At 41.3% G+C, this 21,374-nt stretch overlaps 1 protein-coding gene across 1 annotated transcript in view; it reads left to right on the top strand.

Moving 5' to 3' along the window:
• LOC104953554 (zinc finger protein ZFPM2-like) overlaps positions 1 to 21,374 on the top strand; it is a gene marked incomplete at its 3' end in the record, with an annotated part of 77,878 nt that overhangs the window by 37,450 nt on the left and 19,054 nt on the right. The window contains exon 3 of the mRNA XM_010780500.1: positions 7,896 to 7,991. Within this exon, the coding sequence (XP_010778802.1) occupies positions 7,896 to 7,991 (96 nt within the window). The remainder of the gene's footprint in view (positions 1 to 7,895; positions 7,992 to 21,374) is intronic.

The following is a 21,374-nucleotide window of genomic DNA, read 5'->3' as shown; positions in this document are numbered from 1 at the left end:
CTTTGAACTCCAATTCAATTAGATTGCTTTCTTTGTGTGTTTGTTTCATTTCGGTCACACCTTGCCATCACAGGAGCTAATTTGTGGTCTGCTCCAGGTTACAGTGTGAAGATGACAGACTTGTCCCCGCCCCCCCCCTCCCTTCAACTCCCCACCCCCCCCGGCCGCGTGGCTTTCAATACCCCAGGTGTCCCCACTCTTACTGGCACACAAATTTGACTTTTTAATGAAGAACCGAAGCTTTGAATGTCTGCCTCTTCTCGCTCCGTTTCAAAGGGAAAAATTGTTTAGAATTATTTCTCCACACTTCTAAACTGATGTGCCTCGTGGGATTACATTATTGAAGGAAAAATAAATCTTTCATGTTCCAGGTAGGCTATGCCCCGGTAATCGTATCAATAAGGTTTTCCTTTTGTTCTCCGGGAAAAGTTGAACGGCGCAATTGTTTGGAAATTGCAATTACCAGCGACGCCTCGTTCGCTTTACCCTTTGTCTCCATCGTAATGTGTCCCTTACACAAACTTCAAAGTGGAATATATGGTCTTGTAATAACCCAGTAGCTATGAAGTAGATGGTGCAGTACACACTGGTGGCTACAGCTAGGGGGGACAAAGTACAACTTCTGAAAATCCTCAAAGAACCTTGTCAGAGCTGTTTGATATTCCCATTGTTTTGGATAAAACCATGCGAGGAAGGGCCTCAAATTTCCTCTGCATGTTTATGAATAACACTAAATAGCAATCCCAGATGTCAAATAGTACTTTTTTGGAGAAAGTGGTAATCTGTTCCTTGTCATACACAAGCCTTACTAGTCAGATTTTTTTGTATTACTCTGCTATCTACAGTAAGCTTACAAGAAGCTAAGTCTCCCATTGCCTCCTAAGACCTAAATCATGTACTATCCACACTTATTTTTTCCTTGTGGCAAGTTGTGCGCAATCATCAGGTGTAGCCTTTTTCCCCATGATCCCTTCCTCAATTAGATCTATTTAAAAACTAATGTCGGAGTGGCTTAAATTTACCCCACTTATGTGAAAGTGGCGTGAATTAAACAGGACGCAATCCTGGCAGCATTAACTGGTTTAAGTGTGTTATTCCTCAACTATAGGAGGAAAAAGAGAGCCCCCCTTGATTAACTAAACCCTCTCAAATGTGATGGCGTGCGGTAATTAGCCCTGTGCGGACTTGAACGTGGGTTTTAAAGCAGCCACTCATCCCATGGCCTTTATCTGCTGCTGCTTCCCGGAGAATAAGGTCTCCCGTGTAAGGTTCCTCCACTGAGCAGTGACTCTCTGGTCTTAGCTTAGCCTTGTATCTGTGTAGTCACTCTCTGAAATGGGCTTGTCAGGGGGACCTAAAACCTCCATTAAAAGTTTCAGTCTATAATAGGTATTAAAAAGCTGTAGGAACACAAAGAGGAGTACCAATTTTCATTAACATATGAAGCACTTATTAACTTTGATCAGAGTGCGGTGAAGTAGCAAAGCCGCTTAAAGGCGCAAAGGTCAAGAAGTTGAATGCCACCAAAGACTAAGTCATTTGCCTTACCCTTGCAGAAAAGGGACTCCCCAGATAAGTGCATGGAGCACCTTGACCTCCCATCTTGGTCTGAGGCTTGGGAACCTCGAAAGTGGCTGATGGTTGACTCTGTAGCCTGTTTAGTTAATGCCATTGTGGTGCGTTCATGGTTCATAGTGCGTTCATGGGTGTGGTGTGTAGGATGCTGGGGGTACAACACACCATTAGTGCTTGTCTTGAATGTGCGACATCAATGAGAAAACTGCTATACAGTGAGTTTAATGCATCTCTAGATGCCCAAAGGTAACATTACCCATTATTCCACTGTAAGAAATTGCATTTATATATTTAAAATAGGTTTTTGTACAACTTAGCGTATGAGAGCCATTCTTTACTAAAGTACAGTAATTAAGTAAAATGTTTAGGTATTTTAATAAACACTTTACTGTACTTCGAGAGTACTTCCATGTTATGCTACTCATAATAATTCACAATTTAATACAGTTAATTTACAAGCTCCCATTTTACATACAAACATTTGATCAACAATCAATATATGATGCATTTTGATTGATTGAACCATTTAAAATAAGACAAATCTAGACCAACCATGAAGATGTATTCATCAATAACAGTCCAATCACATGGATTAATAGTTGTTAAGGATCTATTCTGCAGCCCCCTCTCCAGTGTGGGAATAACAAACCTCTTATTATTAATAAAGCAGTAACATGTCCCTGACTCACTGATGAACTTACTGTTACTGAAAGCAGCATGTTGGAGTAGTAGAGCCTCAGAGAGAAGGAGGTGTATTTGAATATAAATGGAATAAGAGGAGGTCTGCCTACATATCGAGAGCTCTTTAAGAAAAGAAAAAAAAGGCCCCATATCTAAAGAAATAACCTTGGCTCTTCCTGCGATTAAAACAGAATCTCACTGCTCAGTCAGTTTCACATTTATGGAGCTCTGCTTGTGAATAGTGGACCCCACAGCCACGATTTATACACTATTGACACACCTGGCTCCATAATTGTAAGAAAGATATCCTTTTTAATACACTCTCTTTTTTTTACTGAAATTGTGAAATTTCACCTTGCAGTTTCACCCTCTCTTTTATTGTTGGCTATCTGTGAAGTTCAGCACAGGGTGTTGCCACAAGCTGTTCCCTTTGTGCTCTCCAAGTTTTTTCGTCCGATGACAAACGACTTCCTTAGTTAGCTCTGACAGTAAATTTACATGTCATCTCATGTATCTCATTTCCTCGATGTAAAACCTCTTTTTGTGAAGTAATACGTCAATGTTTTTTTTTTTTAACCTCAAACTACTTGATTCTGTTGTGTGTTCATGTGTCAGGATGCATCAAGCACAACTAATTTGAACATATTGCACTATTTTGCGCCCTCAAATTACCAACATTAGAATGTAACAAAAACATATTAATCACAGTGGAAGTGAAGAACCAAAGCTACACCGATTTAACATTGGAAATAAAAATCCCACCTTGACCGTTTTTAACCTTTCGGTGAGTGATTCTGCAGCGGTCAGTAACATACAGGAAGTGTTCAAATTAATTATGTCACTCTTTGTGTAAGATAGAAATAATCAGAATATCCAGAAACACAGCAGCAGATCTCCTTGGCGCTTTCGCCACAGCTGCCAGTGCCCAGAATGGTAAATGTGGAATTTTAATGCACAGTTGATGCCGGAGAATATGGGGAAATGCTAATTTGTGGCGCGATAAGATGAATCGAGTCATCCCTTTAGCCCCATTTGACTCAGTGCAGGAAATTAATCATTAATGTTTGTTAAGTATGACAATCTAACTGGGCCAGATCTACATACTCAGAGACTGAGGCAGAGCGAGATAAAGACCCAGGCTGCAGACAGGGAGGAAAACTGCCAGATTCTGTAATGATGGGAATTTATTGGCATTTAAAGAGACAGTGGCAAGGCATTTCGCTAATAGCCTGCCTCCATTGGAGTGCTCTGCCTGCCACAAATGGCCTGCAATTCAAACCTATTTTTCCGATAGCGAGGAAGTCTTACAGCCATGCTTGACTTTGGTGGGAAAGGTTGCTTCCTGGAATTGACTTTATCTGTTGCAGCATAATCTGCATCAACAAGCAAATATGCAATATGAACCGACTAGCAGTACAAGTGCATCCCCTCTTCATATTACATTCTGAAAATCATTGCCAATACTTGCTTGTGGTGGCTTTGGAAAAGTGGCAATGGGTTAAAGTCATCCAGCCTAGAATTTAGTAACATATGCAATCTCATACGAAGACTTAAAAATACTTATACTCCATTTTGCAGAAATTGCGACCTGTCTCCACTCAGTGGTCAGGATTAGAGTGCCCTGAGCTCCTTAAAGTCGCACGGCAGAGATTGACATTTTCAAGGGCTTCCTTGGGAGAGACAATGCTAAAAGGGAGAGAAAAAGCCAATATGACTTTGTTGCTACCTTGCTCCAGGAATTGTTTGTGTAAATCGCCTATAAGCTTATTGACCTGAATGCGTGGCACGCTGCGTGTGACTGCGATTTGGCTGGAGAGCCATCCTTTGATAGAGCAGCGATAGGGCTGATTTTAACAGCTCACTGGCTCCTCTTGCATGCCCGCCAACCCTGCACCCAGCCGGCCGCCTCACCCCCCGCCTCCCTTCTGTTCCCTCGCGGTTCTCTCGTTCAACCTTAAGTATCTACATTTGATTGCACAGGGAATGGAAACCAAGCCAGATGTAAATTATGATCTAGGTGATAATGTAGAGGATGATCATTGACAATCTGTCTCCCACTTGATAAGAGGGTTTCAATTCAAATGATGAAACAAGGCAGAATCTCTATTACTTATAGTGGACCTCTGCGAATGAAATGGAGCACCTCAATCTGTTTCTATATCAGGAAGGTCAGAAACTCTTAAGTCGTTGAAAACCATAAAAATGGCTCTTCATATTGGCCAGGTTTATATGAAACCGCAGTGTAAGCAACGGAGTGCTGCTCCGGCACTTCTTCCTCTGTTGGTGACATTTGTGCAGGAAACTTCATCAAAGCCCTGTGACATTGTTCCCTGTGAGGTTGCCCGGGTGATTGTGTTTAAAATGCATTGCAAACTGTGTTAGATAGAAGGCAGAAAATCCTTAATCACTGCTTAATTAAGGAATCATCTTGTAGCTTCATTTCCCGGGCTGTAATTAAACACTTCCAATACGTTTCGTTACAGGGCTTAACATGTTCGCCTGAGATCAAGGTAGTGCCTTTAATGTTATCTCGCACGCTTTTTTAAAACTCACTCCGTCGGAAGGAACTGTTGATACACGCCTTTTGTTATCCTCGTCATAATACGAGCCTAGTATGCGAAAGAGGTTCTCCAGGCCCAACAATACATTTAGATGAGTGGGCTCCCTGATAGTATACTAGGAAATGGAAGGAGAGTAGTGGAGGTGGGGGGGGGGAGAAATAGCCAACCCAAGCCGACCCTTGCATAAGCACAACTGGGTCATAATGACCTCATGTACTGTAAGTAGGACATTTTTCTACAGACTTCCCTTCAGTTTCTCTTTCGTATACATCTTCCTTTTTTTTAGTGTGAGGCAGAAAGCTGACATCCTTTTGGCAATGTTTGCTACCTTCTTTGAAGTGAACCATGTCAGAATAAAAAAAAATAGCTAAACAAGCATGGTTTGTGTGCTTGATCTGGAGATTAACCCTAACTGAGGACGGACTGCAGTGAAGGAGTGTGTGTCCCGTGGCAGTTGTCGCTGGAAGTGTGATAACTAACACTCTGAAATGCTTTTTGGGAGCTGTGGGGGGGATCAGATACAGAGGAAGTAAACAACCAAGCGTGTACAAGTCAAAACATTTTCAATGATTGATATTAAATACACAACTTGCACACCATTGTCTGTATTCACATTTACTTGTTATTATATATCTTTATTGAACAAGGACCATGCATAAAAAAAATCTAATCTGCAGTCCCTGGGCAGATACACACATAACAATCAACAATCATTTAAAACATTTCATGATGCCTATCACACTATGTACAATCCAGAAGTATAACATATACATACTATTACATTTTTCAATATAAATATTTTTACAATTCATAAATGTAAACATAGATCCCTTTTCCCCTTTTTGAGCGTATGAAGTGGAGTAATCCATTGTAGTAATCCAGGCCTGTCCCTGACCGTCCACTATTGGGTTTAAAACATCAAAGGGATGGAAACGATATGGTGACAAAAGTGAGAGAAATGTTCCTCCACAAACTATCAACCACCACCACATGCCCCGGGCACATTTCCTCTTACTTTTCCCCGAGTTTGCAACCACTGTGTCAGCCACATTGGATTTAATCAGAGCACCACACTGGGGGGAATCCACTAAGCTTTACTGTAAACTTTGGGTACAAACTGTGCTAGTTTTAGACATACAAAAATAGATTTCCTTTTACAGTAAGTGCATCTTAGAGTCAGTGTTACTGCTGCACACTCGTAGTCTGTTTAACAAGGTCTTTAAGCACTTACATCCTGGAGAGAGATACCTGAATATCCCTTAGTATGGTCTGTGTGAGACTGTAAATCAGCCCTACATCCTATAACACACATTCTAGCTCGCTCCACAATAGATCAAACGGTAATAAATAGCCACCTCTCTCCCACACATTGCTTTCCTTCCTGTTCCACGGGGCTTCCTCCTGTTCTTGCAAGCACTCATGGGAACTCCTTTTACATACAAGTATGCAGCTGGACCCTGTAAGCTCACTGCAAATATACATATACAGAACTATATATACACAAAACAACACAATGGTAATGTTGCACATGGCTTTACATTGTGATACTCGAATGTCACAGGAAATGGATATAAAATGTAATGAGTATTGCCAGTGTAGGGGCTGGGAGCTGGCTGGTAGTTAACCTGTTCAACCGGGTGGGGGCCTCCGGGAAGAAACTCAGCTAACTGACGACACAAACCATTTTTACCGAAACAAAATACAAGTCTCACAAGAAGCGTAATGAGCCCTGAGCGAAAAAATGCTAACACACTTAGCACAGAACTCTAGGTATAAATACCCTTCTTACATATCGGATCTGCACAAACATCGATTAGCAAGCTGAGATTCCACAGATTCTAGGGGTATAAGAATACCGACAGGGGAAGCAAACAGACATCACAACACAGAGCTTTACGGAGCAAAAGCGGGACATTGTCTTACCTTAGCTGTTATTCTGATAGCAAATACTGAGTTTTCATATATAGCTATTATGATAGCTATCAGAGTGTATGACAGCTTCCGGTTATGGGGCATTCTGGCTACGCATCACTCATTCACCAATGGGTAATGTTTAGATGGATTTTAGGAACTTCCCCTCGATTCTAATGGCTCTAGCGGTTAAAAAGAGATCAACATCGACCGATGGGTTCCAGAGATATGGAAATGCACCCAAATGACCCCAGAAGTGTTTTTTTGCTAAAACTCTCTGAAAAGGGCAAATGTCACTTGTTTTGCATCAATCCTGATACAGGGTACTTATTATATGTTATAGTTTGGATTCCTAAAGCTTTTAGTCTCCGATCCCATCATTCAAGGGTGGTTCTCACTATAAGTAATGTTTTTTTTTGGACTGACACTATAATTTTTTTTTTTTTACTATGTTCAATCTGAATTTACTTTAAAATAAAAAAATTCTATGTTGATTCTGACATTTCTACATCCAACTCAAAGGTTTATCATTGCTTTGAGAAAAAAGATTATAAATGTTTTAATTTAACCCTTTTATTGAAGATATAGCCATTTGTTCTGGGAATTTCATTTTCGAGCCTGAGACCTGAAAAACAGGCTCAGGGCTTAACAGGTTAAAGTACATTTATATTGCAAAGTAGTTAAATGACTTTTTAACCAGTTTTAATGCTAATGTTAAAAATAACCATGAAAGAAACAAGTACTTATTTTCTTTTTTCTATTTATTTTTACCATTTACTGTAAACTCTTCAATTTCGCCCTGAAAAGTAAAAAAAAACGTCCCATTGTTAGAACCCGTGTTCAAGTACCGGTAGTTCAAAAAGAAAAAGCATGTTGAAGACAGTTTTAGTTCTTTGGATTCTACAAGTCAGATGTTACAAAACTGACAACGGGTTCATTTATTTCAGACAAGCACTAAAGAGGGTTAAATAGTCTAAAAAGGTGCTCAGAAGGTTTCCTTATGTTGGTTTGTATATGGCAATTGAGTGTGTCGCTTTTTGGAATTGTATTTTGTCAAAATCTACCCTTCGGAAAGCCCATAATGCAATTCTTAATTAAATTATTCGTCTGATAATGTAACTTTGATGGAGTCATTCTCACCTTAACTTGTGTTTTTCTGCCTTGCAGGAGAGGAAGATGGCAACCGAGAAGCAGGAGAGTCGGAGATGGATGTGCAGGGCGAGAAGACCAGGCATGGGGGGCCGGAGGAATGGGATGGTCCAAGTAAGAAAAATGAATATCAATTTACTACATAGCCTCGAAGGGCCTCTCACAAAGTTATAACTAAATTGCATGCATTTTAACTATGTTTATTTGGGATTTGGTCTGGCATTAAACGGAAAAGTAGCATCCTGATATTTTCAAAGCTTGAACTTCTTGTTCAAAGTAAGAAACCATTATGCCTTACAAAGCAACTAAAATGACATATGAGTCAGGAGTCTGCATGCTATTATGACTGAAAGCCCACTCAGTTAATAGTACATTCAATTACCAACTATTGCTTACTCAAAAAAACAGCTTTATCAATTCTTTCTTTACTTATAATGTGATGAAGATGCTTTTTGAACACTTTACAATGCATTTCTGTCTTGTTTTGCCCTTTTACTAAAAGAAACTTCATCAAAGTGATGGATAATATATGGAACAAGATAGTTGCACAGCAATTACTGCTCAGCTACAGCCTCCACCCACACTGCTGAACACACACAATATGATTCCTTTTTAATGCATAAAATGACCTCAAGAATCTATTGCAGGTACATGTAAAAAAAAATGGAGAAAAAGAGAGAAAAGAAGAGAGATAGAGAGGGAGAAAAAAAAGTGGATTTGGGCAAGTTGTGCTTGCAAGCTCGAAGCCCCCCGGGGTGTGTATTTTATACTGACAGTGAATCAGTGTTATCGCACCTATCAGATAATGCATTTATCATTAAATTTCACATTTGCATTTAAATCTGGGGAAGGAAATGAGCATTGCTGGCTAAAGATAAGAACGCCGGGACGACAGTAATAAACCATCACTGTGATCAGTCAGGAGACAGGGCTGAGGGGGTCAGCTCAGAACTATGGGGGCCATGACAAAAAGAAGGCATCACATGCGGGGAAAAAGGCCCTTTTGGGGCGAGAAAACGCTGAGCTTAAAAATACTGCTTTGAAAAGGAGGGATGGATGTAGCATGACTAGATGTATGACTGACTGTAATTATCCTCCTCCTACTACTTAGCCATCAGAATGAGAATTAGAGGCTCAGAAACAAACTGCTGGACAGGCAGCGGAGAGAGGAGGTGGCTCTGTTGCTCACACTGAGGATGTCCATTTAATGTTCTAACAAACTGCAGCCTTCCGAGTTATCAAGTGACATCCAGTCTGAAGACTTCAGCACTGTGTTCTAATCTCTGATGTTTAAAGAAGAGTAAAATGGCATTTAGCACACAGCTTTAACAGAAAGATGCTAATATATGTTTATACAATTTAGCCAAGTTTATTATAAAACACATTTTGTTCTTGATTAACATGCAGTAGTGGCATGTAATGAAGTGCATTTACTTAAGCATTTTACATAATATCATTAGAGTATTTCCATTGTAGGCTACTTTACCACGGGGGCCAACAGGTGTACACGCGTTACAACGGCCCCAAATTCTTACATTGGGAGAAACGCACAGTATTTTAAAAAAAAAATATGCCAAAACGTGCAAATGAAGAAACATCTTTACCAACAAAACATGAGCAGCATTTATTAAAAGTGATGCATAGTGTCACTGGAAACCTAGTAAATATAAGGTTTTATTGGCTAAGCTATAACTAGCTTTTAGTAAACGCAGGGCACGTTTCGTCAAGTTTTTTCTTTATTTGCATGTACTTTTTACTCCATTACATTTATCTGAAATCTTAAGTTACTTAACAGATTTGTATTATTAGCTAATGGCAAATACAAATCAACTAATGAATAAACATTGAGATGTAAGTATTGATTTGAATATCCAGCAGCAGTGTACAACCTTATTTACTGTATATTAGCTCAAACTGAAAAAGCTGTGATTTTCACATTACTGCATTAATAATCAAGTCATTTAATATATATGTTTTTCTAAATGGACCATTACACTTAACTTTAACTTTTGGTAATTTAAGTACCGTATATTTCAATGCCACTACTTGTGTATTTTTACTTAAGGTTTTGAAGGCGTATTTTCACAATGCAGAATCGCTACTTTTACCTTACTATAAAATCGAAGTACTTCATCATGTTCGCACCAACTTGCTCAACATCTCTATGACTTACATTGTGCCCCCTCCTGTTTTTCTCAATGGGCAGCATTGAGTGGGCAGAAATTAATCTCGGTGCATAATAATGCCATTCACTCTCACATCATGGCTGCCATGAAAGGTCATTTCCCTTTTTAATTTTTCCCATTGTGCTGGAAAAGTCAGATGGGCATGTTATAATTTGAATAAAGAGGGGAATCAGACAATCAGATAGGGACATTTGAAATGACATGACTTCCTGTTCAAAGCGATTAAAAGCAAATTTATTTAGTTTGAGGACTGTCTACCCTTTAATCTCTTTGTAAATGTTCCGATAGTTCGGCATTCATAAAAGTTCTTTGTTATTCTTTGGCTTAAATTTAAGCCAGGTGTGATTATGATCGCCAACAGATAATTTTTAATCACGCCGTGTGTGCATCTGAATAGGATGTGTAATGGCCGTTACATAAAGAGAGAGTGAAGCCTTTTAATGAGGTGGGCTAACTCGGAACATGCCCACCTGCTTTGGTGATTCTATTGAAGCACCTCCATACCGTTTCCCTTTTGCTGAGTAACAACAAAAGCCTTTACAATCTACATCCTTTAATTGAACTTTTTTTTTGTCCCCTGCATTTCATCTCCACTTTAGTAACTCGTGTCGAGCGCTGTCCGCGATTGCCCCCTGTTCTCTGATTGTCTTTCTGTCTGTAACGGCAGAGAAGCGTACAGAATGACTCACTATTAATCTGATAGCTGCCTCTTCTGCTCTCTTGACTGCCGAGTGCTGGTTCTCTGATGTGGAACACCCAACGAGTTCCCTTTCTCTCTCCTCGTCTCTCCACAAGTATGTCCTTAAGCAAATCTGCGCACTGATCTCTCTGTCTCGTGATCATTTCTCGTCACGGATGTTTCGCAATCAGCCGCTGATTTGGGAGATAGCGTGTCATGCTATTCTATTCATTTTCATGGACTGCCGGTGATAGTAATCTGACTCTGTCTCTCTCATTCTCTCCCACGCACGCTCCTCCAGGCTAATTGGGAGTGGTGTGTGTTAGCTAGCTAACTCTGCTAATGAACTTGTTCTCAGCCTTATCTAAATGCGTGCTCATGTAAACTACACCCCCTTATGAAAGTCATGAAATCCAGGGTTCGTTAAGAGCGCTGTAATTACGATCGCTGCCTTTTCTGCCTGTGAGATACCGTTTGTTTCAGTGTGCTATTTAGTCATTTTAGTCATATTTTCTAAAATTCCATAAACTAATTAATATCAAAAGCAGGATTACAGGTCTACTGCCTTTACTGTAACTATGGAAACGGTATATATTCCAATCAGTAGCCATGATATATTGATAACTTCATACAACTGGGGAACACTACACTGATTGTAATACACTAGGCTTTACTTTATTGCAATTTAGCACATGAATATACACGTTCATGCTAATAAGTCTCAGTTGCATTGTGGGAAATGTTCTATAATACGTTGCTGAGGTGTGCGTTTAACAAAGATGATAGACAATATAGAAAAACACATACAATCATTCTTAATATTTTGAAAGGATCTATATTTAAATCTTTAAAGTCACATAAAAATCACTTACACTACTGCATTGCAGCAATAATACCTATAGTAATAAAAGTATAAGTACATGTTTCCTCACCTTGCTGTGTAGAGTGACTTATGCTACTGTAGCTGTCAGCAGCAGTGACATGAGGATCTAAGATATTGCACGTAAAATATGGCAGGAGGAGATACAGCAGGAGGAGACGAGTGTGACAGAAGTCATGTGATCAACTCGTCCACAAAATCCCTTCTCCTGGCCGGCCCTGTTCGGCCCCTTGGTGCCAACTGGGCGTCGGCCAGGGTGAAGCAGGGGTCATTCGAAGTAGGGGCCATCAGAGAGTCTACCTGATGGTCAGACACAGACGGAGCAAAGAAAGGCCCAAACCAAAAAAAAATTCACACGCTGCCTTCTTTTCCCTTTCCAAGACATCAAACATGCACACGCAGCTTCACTCAGATGTAAAAACTCTTGAGTCTCATTTTTGACTCCAGCCAACCCAGAAGGGTCTGTGGCCGATTCTTCCAGTCTCAAAAAAAACAAAAACAATAACCATTTCAGGTTTAATGCACATATGTCATGCTAGGAGAATTGGAGTAGCAGATGGCCGCGATACTGTGGCAGGTGCCTCGACAAATGTTTGCGGTCGCCTGTGCTGCTATTTATATCACGGTGAAACACAGACACGCAATATTTGCAAAAGGACAGTAGACCCTTTTTTGTTGGGAGTCAAAGTGATCAGCAAAATAAACAGATGGGATTAAACCATGGGCACCTGAACTTTGAAATTCCCTCAGCTCATCTAAAGAAACTTGGGAAAGGAATGTGGACAGCTATGGGGATTCTGTTTAATTGTATTCGACTGTGCATATTTTTACTTTTTACGTGCCGAAGCTTTTAAACATTCAGCCTCAAAGGAAATGAAAGCAAACTGACCCAAACTCCAGTACAAATACAGCAAAAAAACGTTTCAATTCTGCCGAAGCAACATCCCATTTGAATAGTTCAGTCAGGTTGCTCTCAGTAAACAAGGCATTTTCTAACTCAGCACCCAAGTCCATTATAAAGTCAGGGTGTCGTCAAGGAAGGAGGGGCGCGCCGAAATGAGAGGGGGGAGACAAACGGAGCACCCAGATGCAGATTAGGCTGCAGAAGATGAGGGTGTAAAAGGGATTTAATGGTAGGATGGATTAGAGAAATCCTTGTAACAATGTTAAATAATTATGGTTCCAGCCGAGATCAAAGCGCCATTGATTGAACCCCTCAAGCCTTCAGCACGCGGAGTCTTGGAAAGCAAAGATTGGTAAACTAGTGCTCAGACCACTCCGGCTGCTCCAGTTAAATTGGATTGGAAATATTAGGATATAGATGAATCCTTCAGGAGGCTTTCGCAAAGCTTTTGTCACCGGAAATGTAGCTTGGGAGCGGTATGAAAGGTTTGATAGTGTACTGTCTCCACAGAATCATAAGACGAGGGTGTCGCAGCTGTCTCCACTGATACCTAAGCGTTTTAAGTAGACTTTAGACACACTTGACTGTTATATCAGCGGACTGAAAACTTTCAGCGCAGGCTTTCATTCAAGGTTTTTTTTTTTTCTCTTCTTCGTCTTGTAATCAAGAAATTTGGACGTGCATCATGTGCAGTTCTCTCTCAGAAAAGGACGGTTTTATCTCGCTCCTCCAGGGGTTTATTCAAAGTCTTCAGACAAGTCTCACAAAACATGAATGACACTGAGATTGCTGATAGCGATGATGAAAGTCCATCATCAGCTTCTCTGTGAGTTCTGGGTACCGAGTGATGTAAACATTTAATTGCAATCAAAGCGCTAAGTGTAAACACTGTGCGCCCATTTTCCAAATACATTTATATCTCAAGAGATTGCTGATGAATACAATATGCATCACCTGTGTGTCAAGAAAACACCATCCCCCTCCTCCACACACACATCTTTCTTCACAATTATGATGATGAAATATGCAACAAGAGATTAGACAAATCACTGTACTCCGATGCTGCATCGTCTTGATGCAAATGTAGTCACTGATCCGCTATACTAAGAGGCTTTATGAAGGAAATTCACGGTTGTTAGTTATATAATCTAAAATAGGGCAAAATGCAATCACTGTTCTTATCATCTGAAGAAGATGTCACTACATTCGGTTCTAGTTTTGTGCGGATACGTAGGATGTGGCACGCAGAGAATGCTCTTAATAAGATAATTCACTTCCAACCATTTTGTCCACATTTCAGCTGAATTTGTGTCCACTTTAACAATGCCATCTTTTTCACTGTGATAACTATTTCACAAAAGAATCCATAAGAGCTGTTGCTAAATATGACTTAAAGTGCGCCGTTTCTGCCCCTAGGGACTCGACACCCATCGCGTCTTTCTTTAGCTCTCTGAATATGTTTGTTCTGCAATGCTTACCCTCCCGGGCGCTGTAGCTGCACACGGTTCTCTAAGAGGTATCATTGTAATTGGTTGAATATTTGATGTGTGTGCTTAGTATTAACATGGAGACGCTCGTGCAGGCAGTGCTAGGGGGAAATAATGCTGGGTAAACTCTGGGTTGCTCAACTGAAACTTCCTCGCATGTGGAACATTTTCTTTTGGCCTTATTTTTTATAAAACAACGGAGCATATTTGAGCGTCTTAGGTTTGTAGTTCTTTTTCATGCATGAATTTACGAGGCTTTTTTGCAAAAAAAAGGGATGCAAGTGCTTGAGATAGGTGGATTCATGACTTTGGTCATTTCACATTATCATTTGGCTATAGGAATGCACTTTCTCCTCCCCCCCCCCCCCCGACACACTCATGTACAGCCTTCACACTGATAGATATTGATATCGGAACAGTGCCCGCTGTGGACAGCTGTGGAGGCCTCTCATTGGTGACGAACAGCTGGGCCCGGCTTGGCCCCGCTGGTCACGCCAATTCCCCCCACCCCTGATTTTTTTCTGTTTAGGGGTGGTGGGGGGTGGGCCCCGCTTGTCAAGTGAATTAAAATAACAAATAATAATAATACCGATGATAAAAAGTTAATAAAAAATGGCATGTTCCTCCCTGATTGTGCGAGTGTTGTGGTATTCAATTATGCAATTTTCATTGGCATATTAATCATCTTTTCAACAAACAAGCCGCCGTTAATTAAAGCAAAGCATGGATAAAGACGTGTTGCCGGATCATCACTCCGTTTATCACCGCGCACAGACCCGCAGTTAAGTAAATTCAGGCTGTGAGATGAATTTCAATGGTCTCCCTGTTTCTTCCTCTGTGTTTGTGTGTGTGTGCGGTTAACCGTGTGTTTGTGCGCATTGTGTTCGGAGGTGTGGTTAGTGACGTGTCGTGTCAGGGAAATTGAAATTTGGAATTCCTTTAATTGTTTTATACAGACATCTAACGAATGTGGGAGGTCTCTTTTTTCATGATCCGTTTTTTCCTCACTGATTTGAATGTTAAATACTCTTTGTAAACCACAGATGAGTCACAGTGACTCATGTTGGATGCATTTAGATGTTTTCCCTTGCCTCTCAGTGGCCACCAGTGGAACATCTCTGTACACTCTGCCCATTCTCCTTGCCTATTTTACTTTCGGTGCCTTGCTCAAGAGATTATTCCGGATCTTGTAAAATGGGCCTCTCTAATCATAGCTCACTGCCTTTACTGTCATTCAGTCACTAAATGGAAGCGAGGTTGAAAATGTCCTGGTGACGGAAGCAGCCAGACAGCCATGCAAGTGCTTGAGTTCCGCCAGCAGAAAGGGAACTGGAGGCATCTGTAGACATGTCGCCTGTCCCTCTTTGTGGAGCAACTTTATCAGCAGCAGCCGCTCACCCACTTGCTAAACTGGAGGGCCAGTGCTCTCTTAACTTAAACATAAGATCTTTGTGGTTTGAAGCACTCGGCTGCTCTGCGCCCAACGTGGATCTGAAAGGCAAACACGACTCCATCACAAAATCACACCTCATGGAAAACTTGTTTCTGCTGTGTTAGCTCGAATCTAAATGCACTCAAACAGACTGTTGCACTGGAGCAAGACTCCCCCCCTCTTCCCATCTAAAGAAAGAATGAAAGAGGGAGAAGGAGAGAGTGGGTGAGAGATGGAGATGGAGGAGGAGGAGGAATGAGAGAGAGAGGGGGAGAGAAAAGTCAAAAACCTCCACATAACAATGCCGGAGAAAAATCAGAACATTTTCCACCGAAAGATGGGCCATTTCCAAATCCTTGTGCCCTATCAGACAAATTAAAGTAAATCAAGCATGAAATGAAGCAGAAGAGCCCGGAGATAAGGCTCCTTTAAGTCGTTTACAGATTAGGACAGAGAGAGAGAGGGAGAGGTGCATCTGGTCTCTGGCAGTGAAGGAGGCTAGTTTCTCATTTCACAATAGCAGCCTGTGTATAGGATTACTCTCCCCTGTCACCGACATGAGGAGCAGTGGGGGAATAGACGTCCACAAAATGTGTCTAAATATGTCCCCTCAGAAATGTTTCCAACCCAAAAAACCCTCTTGGTGTCGACCCCGATGTGACACGCGATAAACAAACATGTTTGACCCGGTGTATCGTTTTCGATTTGTTGGGTATTTCAGCCGCCCCTTCACCTTTTTTCTAAGATCTAGTGGCTTCATCACCACACAGCTTAAAAAAATTCAAATGAATTCAGGATTGGCCGAGCGGTGTCACGTGACTGTACGGCTGTCAGCTCCTATGCGCATGTGAGGCACGCCTCAGATCAGGTTTGGGGGGGAGGTAGAGGTGGGAGAAGGGGTGGGGGTGTACAAATTATATTCTCCAAATGTGATTTTGTTTCAATGTCTCATCGCTCTGTTTAATATATACGTCTATTTTCTGTCTTACATCAACAGATTAATTGCTGTTTTATTTTAGCACTCGCAAATAATCAAAACATAATTATGGAGCTAGTTGTTCATGATATTTTACAGTGCACACACACTCTCATCCCACTCATGCATGCACGCAAATGCAACTAAACACCCCCCCTCCACACACACATTTGCCTACACACACAGAGGCACCCACACAAGGTAAAGGGTGCGCTGCTCTTTGATGCCGCACGTCAGACTCTCGCTGGATTTAGTTTCACTCCTTCCGTGTCTCTTTTCTGGAAGTGATGAGAGGTGGGCTCCGAGAGAGACGAGATCTGGCCCGCGTGGCCGGGTAGCTGCTCTCCAAAGCCGCGACCTTGACCTTCCCCTGCCCAAGTCTTAGGTTTAGCTCCTTTATCGCACTATCTCCAGGCATTTAAAAATACTCCTGAAACTCAATGATTTAACCCGCTTTTACGCTGTTCACATCAAAACTGGATGAAAAAAAGCTTAATCCATCTTATCTGTTGACTGTCAAACTGCTCCGGCTAAAACCTACTCACAAAAGACAACTAGGTCACCCAGGAAAAAAAAGAATTCCCCCGTTACCCAGGGGAAGTTGCAGGCTGGTAATTGACTTGGGAGGAGATTCAGGAGCATTTTTAAAAATAGTCTCTTCCTGAATTAGCTGCAGAATATCAAGACTTGGAGGCGGCAATGTTTACTTGTGTTCCTTGTTAAAAAGTTATTGGTTTAGATACTACACAGCAAAGTCATATACAGATGTATCCATGTGTTCCCTTCCAATAAAACAAGTTCATGTCATGATGTTTTTATTTATGACAGCAACTTCCCATTGAAGCTGAAGTCTTAGACTTTGCAATCCATCAGTCTCAAAAACATGCATTCCCAGTGCCATCAATTACTCATTCATTCTGTCACACTCAGGTGGAGAAATGTCCTTTTGATGGTTAGGAAATTTTGAGAAAAGCATTTAAAATAATCAGATTCCAGCAGAGTGGTGTGTGTCCTCTAGATGTTGTCGGTGATACAGCGATATCTCGGCGTGAGGACAGTCATTCTTTAGGTTTCGCTGTCTCCCTTTACATGCTATCAATAGAAATTGCAGTGCTTCTCCAAAGATGGATGTGTCAGAGATTGTTGTCAGCAAGTCTGCTGCTAACTTGGCCAGGCTTTTGATAAAAAAGTGCTTCACAGCTGGTATATTTCAATTGTTCAATGACACCAAACAGCAGGGTTGGTAATGTACTGCAGGACCAAGTTGTTGTCTGGGAGTTAGTGTGTGTGCAGCTTAACTTTCTCAGTTCTTTATTACTTGAATTACTGCAGTTCAAATTCAATGATGGTCATGGCCATGGCCAGATTCCGGGTTATCTGTTGTTCCCCATAAACAAAGAGTCCAGTATACCTAAGAATTATTTCCACACCTCGTGATTTACATCCACTGCCGACGTTCAATGCCAATGCAGGAAGATGTCGACTATGTAGTGAGGCGGAAAGCCAGTGCGTGGAGGTCGGGCGGATGGGCATGTAGCGCTTCTGACTTGTCACAGTCCTGTCGCAGACCTGCACACACGTTTGCCTTTTCATTAGGAATAGTGTTTGCTCTCTGGCAGGGAGTTAGATGAGAAGGTGGATACCACCCTCTTATCTTCCCGTTAAATATATAGCTACAGCCAGCAGCTAGTTAGGTTAGCCCACCACAAAGTGTGGAAACAAGGGGGAAACAGGATCACTTATGAACATGTTACATGTTTGTGTCTTTTGCTTGTACAAAAAGTGAAGTGTTAAAACCATTTTTTGGAGGGGTTGTGTGTTAAACATAGAAACAGAATGAGAGTAGAACCGACATTCCGATTCAAATCCAGATAGCAGGATGTTCAGAGTAGATGACATTTTTATGTCTACTGATGTCATAGCAAAGAACTGTGAATGCAAGCTAACAATGGCATGGCCATTTTCTTTCGAACCGGACAAACAACAACATTTACAGTACAAAGTGTATACTGAACTCTTTCTATGTATTTGTTGTTTAGCTAGTTACTGCTCAGAGCCAAGCAAAAGCATGTTTGGCCACATGACCCCTTGTAAAAAGGCAGTTTGCCTTTTTTAAACTCCTGTTTTTGTACGAATAAAACAAATTAGATCAGTTAATTACTAGTGAGGTGATTGTTGGCAGATTCACCACGTTGTAATACATTAAGCTAATGGTTTCCCCTTGTGTCAAGTCCTTATGCTAAGCGAAGCTCAGCTAACCAGCTGCTAGCTGTAGCTTTGAAATTAATTGTTTGTAGGTTTTAGCTTTTACTTTCCAACTCTCCAGCAGAAATACAAATTGTCTTACTTTTGCCTTTTTTATCCACTTGCAGATATAATGTAGACACCACACATTTAAAAAGCATAAACATTGAATACATTCTGTTGTTTTTTTCAGGTCCAATATGGATATCTTTGTCTGGCGGTGGGCTTGAAACACCTGTATTGCTAGCTGTGTCTTTAAAAACAATACTGTGTTGGGTCGTTCTACAAGAGGGGGATTTGAGTCCTCCGCCCCTTCCAATCCCTCCACAACGGCCCCCCCAGCCCCCTGCTCAGCCTGAGTGGAGTGTCACAGCTAAAAGGCCCTAATCCCTTTGGTTTGTTTAACTCTTTCCCCCCAAGCCCGCCACAGCCTGACAACAAGCCTGACCTGAAGGGGTGAACCCCACTACCAAATCACCCCCCCTCCTCACGTGACCAAACTCCTACGGTTGTTAACTTTCTCCCAGCTGTTCAGGGCCAGAAGCAGCCACATATAGGCGGGTTAGAGTGGGTCTGGGGAAGATGGAGGAGGGTGAGGAGGAGATGATGGTGGTGAGGGTCCTCCACTGTTTTAAAAAAAGTGCGTTGCTCAGAGATAATAGGGTTGTGGGTTATAAATGATGCATTTTGCTCACTAGGACCTGATAATAGCGGTTTGGGTAGGGGGGGAAGAAAGTTCATCGCTCTCTTATCAGAGCTCTGTGACATTTCTCTTTCAGCTGTAAAATTTCATATCACATATCTGCTTTAAAGATGTGGCACCTTTTGTTGAACCGATACAGTACATTCCATTTCACCCCATATGCCTCTCTCATGGTATATTAATTTATAGCCCATTTGCGGGCTCTATAACGCAGCTTGTCAGCGGAGATGACTGGGATTCAGTAGGACATCTGTGAATTGCCACGCACAGGTTATTGAACTTTGAACAGCAGACATTTATATGCTCTGAATCAAAGGTACTGCTTGATATCAATAGGGATCATCTGCCGTTTGAAGCTCAAACCTATTTTCGCAATTGTTTCTACTGGTGTCATTCTTTGTTACCCATAATTCTCCTTACTTAAGATATAAGGTGGAGTAAACCAAATATTCACAGGAAATGTATTTTCCTTTGACTTTGTTCGGTGAAGTAGTTAGAGAAGTCAAATTCATGTTGAAAGTAGCCCAAACTGATCTATTTATTTAACAAATGTTAATCTACGGTAGCAAGTTGATGATGTCATTTGTCATCTGTGACCACTACCTTACTCTGGGCCAGTAGAGATATCAGGAAATCAGGCTTACAGTTCATGTGGTTAATAGTCATTCGCACTGATATCATATGTGAATTTGTCATTGCATTTAAAATAAAAAGGCAATTTTAAGAGCATTTCAGTTGTAGACTTATATCAAACCTGTTTGTCTAAATGAAGGTTGACCAAACAATTGATGAATCCGTAACATAATAGGCAGATTAATTGATATGGAAATTATTGTTATTTGACACTTAAATATCTAACAATACCATTTAGAAGTATAAAGAGATTGTTCAACTGTTTTAAGGTCTCTGTCAGTCAACATTCCAGTTATCTTTTAAATCATACCAGGCTGGCATCCTGCCACTAAGTAACTCATTAGTATTCAGTCTTGTGCCATTATAGGGAGAGATGAGGTTCCCTATTCCTATAAACCATAACAGAAAAGAAAGACAGGACACACATTAAAAAAGCACAAAAAAACTCAAAACAAACAGATGCCAGCGTGGCGCATCTTGGGTGCTATCTGAGGAGGATCTCTCCACACAAAGGGACATTCATAGGGTTGCCAAGTATCTATGGAGTGCAGGAACAGACCCTAGAGTCTAGTGACAGATGATGATCTTATCGAGGGAAGGGTGGGGCGTCGGTGGTAGGGTTGAGGAGGGGGTCTGGGGTGCAGAGGGTGAAGGTAGCAGAGAGGGTCTGGTTGGAGGAGGGGGTACAGCTCTTGAGCCACATCACAAGCTCTGTTTTGCCAAGTGTGTGGCATTTGAGAATCAGATGATGAGGAGCGTTGAATAAGGACACCGGCTTTGGGTTCTTCTATTAGTCCATTCTTGTTGGAAAGGTGATTTCTGTATTTGTAAAAGAGTTGGGATTGTTGGGCTTGTAGGACATTAAATCATCAACAGTTTTTTCCACCATAATTCAAAAAAATGTTACTAGCCCAGTTGATAACAGAGCACATCTGTCGGTAAATGTCTTCAATATTACTAAACTTTCAAATGCTCATAGGGAACAAGCAGACAGTACATGAAGGAATCTCATTATTCATCCACGCGTGTTTTTGTGGAGATCCTCCACCAGTATCTGCAACAGATGTGACAAGCCATCTGTGAGCCAAGGTCCTCAGGCAACATTTGGTGAGAGATGCACACAACTGGCATCTAAACATGGCTGACGACAAACTGCACAAATTGAATCGAACCCTGGTTTTCCCCCCCTTTTCTGCACCTACATTACCCCCGTTTTGTCCAAGCATCCCACCCCCAAGAAAAGAAAGAAAGGGTAAAGGAAAGGAATCAGAATCGTTGGCTGAGGATGGCTTGTGCTGTTTGTCAAGCGGGGCTCAACAGGAACTTGCATCCAAGCGGTTAAAGGCCGTGGGTCTTATCTGAGGACAAACAGA

Source organism: Notothenia coriiceps, unplaced genomic scaffold (assembly GCF_000735185.1).
Source record: "Notothenia coriiceps isolate Sejong01 unplaced genomic scaffold, NC01 NC01_scaffold00021980, whole genome shotgun sequence".
Classification (NCBI taxonomy): domain Eukaryota; kingdom Metazoa; phylum Chordata; class Actinopteri; order Perciformes; family Nototheniidae; genus Notothenia; species Notothenia coriiceps.
Note: the sequence above shows the minus strand (reverse complement) of the source record. Positions and strands in the feature narration are given on the sequence as shown.